At 45.4% G+C, this 9374-nt stretch overlaps 1 protein-coding gene across 3 annotated transcripts; it reads left to right on the top strand.

Moving 5' to 3' along the window:
• The first annotated feature begins 1713 nt into the window (after positions 1–1713).
• On the top strand, positions 1714–9072 carry pcbd1 (pterin-4 alpha-carbinolamine dehydratase/dimerization cofactor of hepatocyte nuclear factor 1 alpha). 3 transcript variants are annotated; one of them, XM_078199367.1, is made up of 5 exons: positions 1714–2049; positions 2155–2214; positions 8062–8193; positions 8309–8389; positions 8725–9057. In XM_078199367.1, the coding sequence occupies exons 2-5, from the start codon at positions 2212–2214 to the stop codon at positions 8818–8820; spliced, it is 312 nt and encodes a 103-aa protein (XP_078055493.1). In that variant the 5' UTR covers positions 1714–2049; positions 2155–2211; the 3' UTR covers positions 8821–9057. The 3 variants fall into 3 exon arrangements, with proteins under 3 accessions (XP_078055493.1, XP_078055494.1, XP_078055492.1); XM_078199368.1 differs by having other exon boundaries at positions 1930–2214; positions 8725–9072; XM_078199366.1 differs by lacking the exons at positions 1714–2049; positions 2155–2214 and adding an exon at positions 2424–2510.
• The last annotated feature ends 302 nt before the right edge of the window (positions 9073–9374 follow it).

Here is a 9374-nt window from a genome sequence, read left to right as displayed (position 1 = left end):
TTGGTGCGAGTCGTAACTGACGTGCCAAATTTCCTTAGTCTTCTGAGAAACCCGCACACATATAGATCTACATTGCAATGTTTCCCAGAATTTTGTGTAACATTCCTCATTCTGTTAATGCCGCAGTTTTACAAATTGGTACATCTGTATGACTGTTCCAAAACTGCAAACCAGCAAATAATATCACAGATCACAATTTAATGTCACCCGGTCTGTTGCAATAATTGCTTTTTTTTTACTCTATTCTTAAAGTTACAAAGCCAGTGCTCAGAGTGGACCGTTCAAAACCCGAATCCATTCCTTGCTCCAAAAACCAAATTCAAAATCCAATTGAATTCAATTCCCCTCAAGAAAGAGACAAACAAGATCCAAGCGGACAAGATAAGGCATTGTACCCCATCTTGGGCTTGACCTGTCGTGTCATCTTAGCAAATAGGTCTGTCGTAATGATTGTTGATTAAGTAAATTGTGCATAAAATCATCCAGTAAATGTTGCTGATATACATATGAGCCACGTTACACATTACAATGTGGATTTCTTCTGGTACATAGAATCCCTACAGTGCAGAAGGAGGCCAGTCGGCCCATCAAGTCTGCACTGACCACAATCCCACCAAGGCCCCGTTCCCGTAACCCCACACATTTTCCCTGCCAATTTCCTAACACTAGGGTCAATTTAGCACGGCCAATCCACCTAACCCGCACATCTTTGGACTGTGGGAGGAAACCGGAGCACCCGGAGGAAACCCGCGCAGACACAAGGAGAATGTGCAAACTCCGCACAGTCACCCAAGGCCGGAATTGAACCCGGGTCCCTGGCGCTGTGAGGCAGCAGTGCTAACCACTGTGCCAGTGTGGCATCCATATCCTGTGAAAAGTGTGGAGCAATTAGAATGTACAATCAAGATCATAATGTTACCCCTTTGCATGTAAGTTAAGTTTAAGTTTATTTATTAGTGTCACAAGTAGGCTTACATTAACACTGCAATGAAGTTACTGTGAAAATCCCCTTGTTGCCACACTCCGGCGCCTGTTCGGATACACTGAGGGAGAATTTAGCATGGCCAATACACCCCAACCAGCACATCTTTGGACTGTGGGAGGAAACCAGAGCACCCGGAGGAAACCCACATAGACCCGGGGAGGACGTGCTGACTCCACACAGACAGTGACCCATCAGGAATCGAACCCGGGTCCCTGGCGCTGTGAGGCAGCAGTGCTAACCACTGCTGCAGCGCTCTGAAAGCTCGTGATTCCAAATAAACCTGTTGGACTTTAACTTGGCATTGTGAGACTTCTTACTGTGCCCACCCCAATCCAACGATGGAATCTCCACATCATCACAGATGCAGAATTTTTATTCATGCTGGTGCACAATATTAATTTGCGAAAGTTAATTGTGCACAAGACTGAAGGTTCGCCTATAGGTCATCTATTACCCTTGAAGCAGCCCTGGTTTTCTCGCAGTGTGGACCCAATGCATGAAAAAAATAACAGGACACTGGACCAGAGTAAACTTGCAACATGAGATGTGACAAAAACTTGCTCAACTGATGAACAACTGTCAGAAACTGACATACAATCTGGCTGAGTGCGGTCTAAGCCATTGCAGGACAGAGTGCCACATTACAGCAGCCTTGTTGACTGGATAGAGACCTGCCCCTTCCACAGCACTGCAAAGGACCCAACTTTTAGGTGCCCTTCGATACTGCTTTAAAAGTCTCTGTTGCAAACAACTCAAGCATTTGCAAGCCAGCCTGTATCGTGAATGCACACATGATGACACGACGTGTGCGACCCACCTCCTCCAGCCCCTGCGCTTAAATCTTTAAACTGCGTCCCTTCTCTTGTTTCTCTGCCTTACCTGTTGCTCTGCCTTGTCACTGGCCTTCCCTGCTGCCACCTAGCACAGGTCCTGGGTTTCAGTGACTGTGTTTGCAGGAGAATCCTGCTGTCAGATCGCGCAGGTTGCACCATCTGGGCAACGTTCTAAACTCCCGGGCCAAGGTTCTAAATCCCCGGGGCAACGTTCTAAACTCCCGGGCCAAGGTTCTAAACTCCCGGGGCAACGTTCTAAACCCCCGGGCCAAGGTTCTAAATCCCCGGGGCAACGTTCCAAATCCCCAGGGCAACGTTCTAAACTCCCGGGCCAAGGTTCTAAATTTCCAATTCAACCCCACAGGAGCTGCTGGTGCAGAACGATCATTATCAATGGTAAGTCATTAATTATTTGCCTTATTTAGGGTTTTTTGTTGTTGTTGAGGGGTGCATTGGGAGGCAACTCAAAGGTGCTTCGATCATGCAACAAGAATTAAAAGCAATTCAGGAAATCCGTCAGTGAAATTACATTTTATAAAATTCGTAATTTTTAAAAAAAAAAATAAATGTTTTGCTTTTTTCACTTTTTTCCAGATGTGCAGAACCAGAGATTTCGGAAAGCAATTCTCGTGTGACGTTAATGTTATTTGCAGTCATTGGTTTCAGAATTTCAAATTGGAATTTATATGAATGTTTGTGTTTGGACCGTTTTATTTTGCAGAGTTGTGCACTGAACAATCTGCAAACGTCAATTCTGCATTTTCATAATTGCAGCATTGTCTGCGCCGTCCTCGCTCTCAGAGCGGCTGTGATGCTTTGAATTGATTCTTGGCCGAGATTATCACAGCGGTTGCTATGGCATTCGGTCACTGCAAACATTTCTTCCAGGGAGTGAGTGCAATGATCAGGGGCACAGGGACCTGCTTCGTGTTTGCTTTCTAGTCAAACTTTAATGAGGTGCAAACATTTCACATTCTCCGGCAGCCCCTACACTGCAGGACCCTCTGATTGTGTGGCACACAACATTTGCAAGCAACTAATTGAATTAAATTGTCCTGTTCAGCGGCTGGATGTGATAATGTGTTATCCTTGACTAGGTTGGAATCTACACAAGTCAGAGGAAGATGTGTACCCATTGATGCTGGAACCACATGTTCTACCACAGAGGGGGTGGCAGCACGGTGACACAGTGGTTAGCATTGCTGCCCTCACGGCACCAGGGACCGGGCTCGATTCTCAGCTTGGGTCACTGTCTGTGTGGTGTTTGCACGTTCTCCCCGTGTCTGCGTGGGTTTCCTCCGGGAGCTCCAGTTTCCTCCCACAATCCGAAAGGGTTAGGTGCATTGGCCGTGCTAAATTCTCCCTCAGTGTACCCGAACTGTGGCTTCTAGGTGATTTTTCACAGTAACTTCATTGCAGTGTTAATGTAAGCCTACTTGTGACACTAATAAATCAACTTTAATACTTTACATGGGCTGATCCTCATAATTAAAAACCCTTATCCAACCATCCCCATCATCGTATAACCTACAGAAGCAGAGAAGTCAGGTTCCCTGAAGAGGTCATGTTGGAGTTATATAGACCTTTGATGAGACCACAGCTGGAGCACTGTGTGCAGTTCTGGTCGCCGCATTATAGGAAGGATGTGATTGCACTGGAGGGAGTGCAGAGGAGATTCACCAGGAGGCTGCCGGGATGGAATATTTAAGTTATGAAGAGAGGTTGGAAAGGCTTGGGTTGTTTTGTTGGAGCAGAGAAGACTGAGGGACAACCTGATCGAGATGTACAAGATTACGAGGGACATGCACAGGGTGAATAAGGAGCAGCTGTTCCCCTTAGTTGAAGGGTCAGTCACGAGGGGACACAGGTTCAAGGTGAGGGGCAGGAGGTTTAGGGGGATGTGAGAAAAACTTTTTTACCCAGATGGTGGTGACCAGGTATGCAGCCAATCACATTAAAGCATTCTCACAGACAGCAAAGCAGGAAGCTAAAAGTTCTGGAACCGTTCATTTGTAAGTTTTCAGATAGCAAAATAAATTGTGATTGGATGAAGATATTGGACGGCATGGTAGCACAGTGCTTAGCACTGCTGCTTCACAGCGCGAGGGACCTGGGTTCGCTTTCTGGCTTGAGTCACTATCTGTGCGGAGTTTGCACATTCTCCCTGTGTCTGTGTTGGGTTTCCTCCGGGTGCTCCGGTTTCCTCCCACAGTCTGAAAGACGTGCTGGTTAGGTGCATAGACCCGAACAGGTGCCGGATTGTGGCGACTAGGGGAATTTCACAGTAACTTCATTGCAGTGTTAATGTAAGCCTTGCTTGTGACTAACAAACTTTAAAATATTGATTTATGTAATATTTGCAGCTCAAACAGGGTCACTGGGTCCCAAATGTCCACATCAAAATAGCATTTTTTAAGTGTGTGAAATATTTTTATCTTTGATATTTCACAAATATAAAAGTAGCTTTTCAGGATTAGTGAGAGTGTTTAACAGCAATTATGAAATTAGAACATTGCTAACATTACATCTCATTCAACAAGGTGTAATTTTTAAAGAGTTTTTACAGAGGAGGTTCCCATCAATCCATTGATTGATTTCCCATTTAAAAGTTTATTTATTAGTGTCACAAGTAGGCCAGCTCTGATGAGGAGTTATCCGAACGCTGTTCTCTCCCCACAGATGCTGTCAGACCTGCTGGGATTTTCCAGCGTTTTTCTGTTTTTGTTTCAGATTCCAGCATCCACAGCGTTAAACTTGCATGTTAATCCCCTGGTTGTACACCGAGGGAGAATTTAGCATGGCCAATGCACCTAACCAGCACGTCTTTTGGACTGTGGGAAGAAACCGGAGCACCCGGAAGAAACTCACACAGACACGGGGAGGACGTGCAGACTCTGCACAGACAGTGACCCAAGCCGGGAATCGAACCCAGACCCCTGGCGCTATGAGGCAGCAGTGCTAACCACTGTGCCGCCCCACTAATTGCTTATTGGGTGAGACCGCAACAGTGCACCCTCAGGAGAAGCAGGGAGTCACTGAATCCACGTTGTTCTGCTCACCTACAGGCTCCAGCTATCAGTTTCAGTGGAGGAATGTCTCTTGTTTTCGACCCTCGTCACAGGCTCCATTCCCTCACCACCAGCTCACGGGGGCAACTCTCTGTGGTTGGGGAAGATGGTTTGGAAACTGCGTGGACCCTGAGTTCTCAGCTAACCCAGCCTTGAAACTGCAGATTTCCCCTTTCTCAAAAGAAATTATCCAAACCAATTGTGTTCCTTATTCACTGCCCACTTGAATTCCACCTAAAATATGATGACAGTAACTTGCTTGCTGTGAATGTTCAGAGGATATAAATTAAAGTAGCATTCAGCTTCTTAACGGGATGTTCACAATATATATAACAAAAAGTAATCATCGCATCAGTTTGAGTTGGAGATCAGTGTGCTCTTTGTACCTGCAACTGACTTTAAATGTATCTTCTCTGATCTGTAGCAGATCTCTGAACTGGTTACTTATCTGGAGAGTTGGATTTTGAGTAACACTCACTCTGGTTTCCCTTGATCCTATAAATATTTCAGTAAAAGATGATGTATCAACTGCGCAGGACCCCGAACGATTAGTCAATCGATTTTGAAATTAAGTAAAAGACACAGAAGGCACAGCGTGAATGAATAAAAGATAAATTATTCATAGTGCCTTTTAGGAACTTAGGATATCCACATTTGGAATACTGTGTACACTTCTGATCACCCTATTATAGGAAGGATATTATTAAACTAACTTTAAAATAACTTCTAGCCTGGGCAGCTCGGTGGCACAGTGGTTAGCACTGCTGACTCACAGCGCCAGGGTCCCGGGTTCAATTCTCGGCTTGGGTCACTGTCTGTGTGGAGTTTGCACGTTCTCCCTGTGTCTGTGTGGGTTTCCTCCGGGTGCTCCAGTTTCCTCCCACAGTCCAAAGATTTGCAGGTTAAATGGATTGGCCATGCTGAATTGCCCCTTAGTGTTAGGGGGACTAGCTAGGGTAAATGCTGGGTGTTATGGGGGATAGGGCCTGGGTGGGATTGTGGTTGGTGCAGATGTGATGGACCGAATGGCCTCATTCTGCACTGTAGGATTCAATGATTCTGTGAAGCTAGAAAGGGCGCAAAAAAGATTTACTGGGATGCTACCAGGACTTAATGGTTCGAGTTATAAGGAAAGGCTGGATAGACTGGGACTTTTTTCCCCTGGAACGTAGCAGACTTTGGGGTGATCTTATAGAGGTCTATAAAATAATGAGGGGCATAGATAAGGTAGACAGTCAACATCTTTTCCCAAGGATAGCAGAGTCTAAAACTAGAAGGCATAGGTTTAAGGTGAGAGGGGAGAGATACAAAAGGGTCCAGAGGGGCAGTTTTTTAACTGAGGGTGGTGAATGTCTGGAACGGGCTGCTAGTAGAGGCGGGTACAATTTACTTTTCAACAAGCATTTAGACAGTTACATGGGTAAGATGGGTATAGAGGGATATGGGCCAAACGCAGGCAATTGGGACTAGCTTAGTGGTTAAAAAAGGGCGGCATGGACAAGTTGGGCCGAAGGGCCTGTTTCCATGCTGTAAACCTCTATGTCTCTACAACAGCCAGTGAAGCACTCTTCAAGTGTGATCATTGTTGCAATAAAGGAAATGCAGCAGGCTAATTTATACACAGCAGGATCCCAGAAACAGCCATGTGGCTGTGATCCATTGGTGAATGGGTAAAGCACTAAGTAAGCACCTAGTCTCAGTGTGGGAGCCTGGGAATTTGATGAGGGAATGTTAAAGGGTTAATCTCTATCTAAAATCTAGCCCAGTTTGCATTTCAAGTTTTACTAGTTAACAGTTAAATTTCTTTCAGTCTTGGGGCTAAACAAGTTCCCGACAGGGGAGGCGGCTGGTTAATTCAGTTGCTACTTTGAATGAGATTCTCCAGCCAGCAGCAGTGCTGACTCATCTCTGTAAATTTCAAGGTGTGTAGAGATGGTCTTATCAAGTGTACAAAGTAAGCACAAGCACAGTGGTTAGCACTGCTGCCTCACAGCGCCAGGGACCCAGGTTCGATTCCTGGCTTGGGTCACTCTCTGTGCGGAGTCTGCACGTTCTCCGTGTCTGCGTGGGTTTCCTCCGGGTGCTCCGGTTTCCTCCCACAGTCCGAAATACGTGCTGGTTAGGTGTATTGGCCATACTAAATTTTCCCTCAGTGTACCCGAACAGGCGCCAGAGTGTGGTGACTAGGAAATTTTCACAGTAACTTCATTGCAGTGTTAATGTAAGCCTACTTGTGACAAATAAATAAATAAGACTTGAGTGCAACTGGAAGCAAAGTACGCACTTGGGGATTTGGTGTGTGAGGGAGGAGGTGCCATTTACCTAAGTATCTACCTTAACTTTGAGCTTCGTGAAAGGAAGGCCAGCTTGGCCTTGTGCATTGCCCGTCCCATAACGTGGAAATTCCTGGATGCTTCCGGCAGCCTGGATGACCAGGAACCACATCACCAGCTGCTGAAACTGGAGCTGCAGGGTTCGGAGCTACTCTGTTGGTCTTCATTGCAAGAGGATTTGAGTACTGAACCAAACATGGATTTCTGTGGAGCCTCAGTGAGACCACAGCTGTGGTAGTGTGTACAGTTTTGGTCTCCTTACCCAAGGAAGGATTTATTTGCCTTGGGGGGGAGCACAACAAAGGATCAACAGGCTAGTCCCTGGGGTGGGTCTTCTTGAGGAGACCAAGTCTGTATGCTTAGAGTTTAGAAGAACAAGAGGCAATCTCATGGGCTCGAAAGGTAGCAGGATGTTTCCCCAGCTGGTGGTGTCCAGAACAAGGGGACACAGTCTGACAGGAGGGGGGGGCACATTTAGGACTCGTGGGGGAATTTCTTCACTCAGTGGGGGGGGTTAATCTTTGAAATTCTCTACCCCAAAGGGCTGAGAGGCTCAGTCATTGAGTATGTTTAAGACAGATGTATATATTTCTAGATTTAAGACAGGAAGGGATATGGGGATAGTGGCATTCAGATAGATCAGCCATGATTTATATTAATGATAGAGGAGACTCGAGGGGCTGAATGGCCTCCCCCTGTAGTCCTAAATATTTGGGCAAACTCCATTGTTGGATTAAATTTTGCAGTCACTGCTTTGTTGGCAAAAAATAGCGGACAGGAGGAGTTGGTTTAACACTGATAGCACTGGAATATAATGGCTTTTATTTTAATGCTTTTTTTAGGCAGGGAAGGCACACAGACTGAGTGCTGAACAACGCGAACAACTGCTTCCCAACCTCCGAGCAGTCGGCTGGTCTGAAGTCGAAGGAAGAGATGCAATTTATAAAGAGTTCATCTTCAAAAACTTTAACCAGGTCAGGATTTCTCAATTGTCTTCTTTTAAAAATAAAAAAATCGAGCAAATGTGAGGGGACAGGGTTTTTTTTTGCAGTAAATCTACTATTTCCTCTTTTTTTTCACCCCCGAAAGGCTTTTGGTTTCATGACAAGAGTGGCACTACAAGCTGAGAAAATGGACCATCACCCAGAGTGGTTTAACGTTTACAATAAGGTAGAGTCAGAACTCGCATTTGTATAGCGCCTTTCATAATCGAAGTGCTTGGGAGTCAAAATCAGTCAGCGCTCAGACTGTTAAGAGGCCCTATTTCGAAGAGGAGTTGGGGAATTCTCCCCGGGAATCTGGTCAATGTTTCTCCTTCCAATCACTAAGGTGATAATTCACTGATTCACACTGTGACGACCATTGTCATCCTTGTCTCTAACTCCAAAGGGAATTCAGGAGTCTTTGTTTAGTGCATGGATTGGGCAAGGAACCTCCTCCAAAAACAAAACTGGGGAAGTGAAAGGAAGGGCAGCTATCTCACCAGCATTGTTTTACCTTCGCAGGTCCATATTACGCTGAGTACACATGACTGCGGAGGGTTGTCTGAACGTGATATTAAGCTGGCCACCTTTACTGAAGAAGCTATGGTTTCCCATTGAAATCCAACAACATGTCCACGGTTGCAGAGACCAAATTAATTGCTGTAATTAGTGAGATTAGTTTCAAAACAGAACTTGAGCACTCTTAAAGCATTTCCAAGGCTGGCGGTATGTTTGAAACTTACTGCAGATTAAACTATAATTATATTTAAATTGAGTTGAACGGAGCGAGTCTACATGTTGCCATATGAATGTACATACTGTGTGAAAAAATATGCCTTGCAAATAAAATGCAAATCAGATTTAGTGCTGAAACTTCAGAAACCTCATCCACACTCAAAACGGACAAACAGGCAAACTCTGGGTTATTAGTTTGAATTCCCCTTCTGAAATCTTCAGTGACCCAGCCTCTGCCTGATACTCATGCTACACTGCTGGGATTATGTTTAAATGTCACTGCTTTGGCCTCTTAATCAACAATATTTTACATAGCACCTAGAACAGTCAGTGTGGGGAGCCGATGGCCTAGTAGTATTTTTGCTAGACTATAAACCGAGAAACCCAAGACTCTGGGGACCCGGTTCGAATCCCGCTACGGTAGATGGTGGAATTTG

Source organism: Mustelus asterias, chromosome 28, assembly GCF_964213995.1.
Source record: "Mustelus asterias chromosome 28, sMusAst1.hap1.1, whole genome shotgun sequence".
In the NCBI taxonomy this organism is placed as follows: Eukaryota; Metazoa; Chordata; class Chondrichthyes; order Carcharhiniformes; family Triakidae; genus Mustelus; species Mustelus asterias.
The sequence above is the reverse complement of the archived record's forward strand: the minus strand, read 5'-3'. Positions and strand labels throughout refer to the sequence as shown.

What these genes read in the sequence shown, in the direction of transcription:
- pcbd1 (XM_078199366.1), top strand. An exon ending in TCTTCAAAAACTTTAACCAG is followed by an intron (nt 8,194 to 8,308) that starts GTCAGGATTTCT and finishes CACCCCCGAAAG; the next exon opens with GCTTTTGGTTTCATGACAAG. An exon ending in GGTTTAACGTTTACAATAAG is followed by an intron (nt 8,390 to 8,724) that starts GTAGAGTCAGAA and finishes TTACCTTCGCAG; the next exon opens with GTCCATATTACGCTGAGTAC.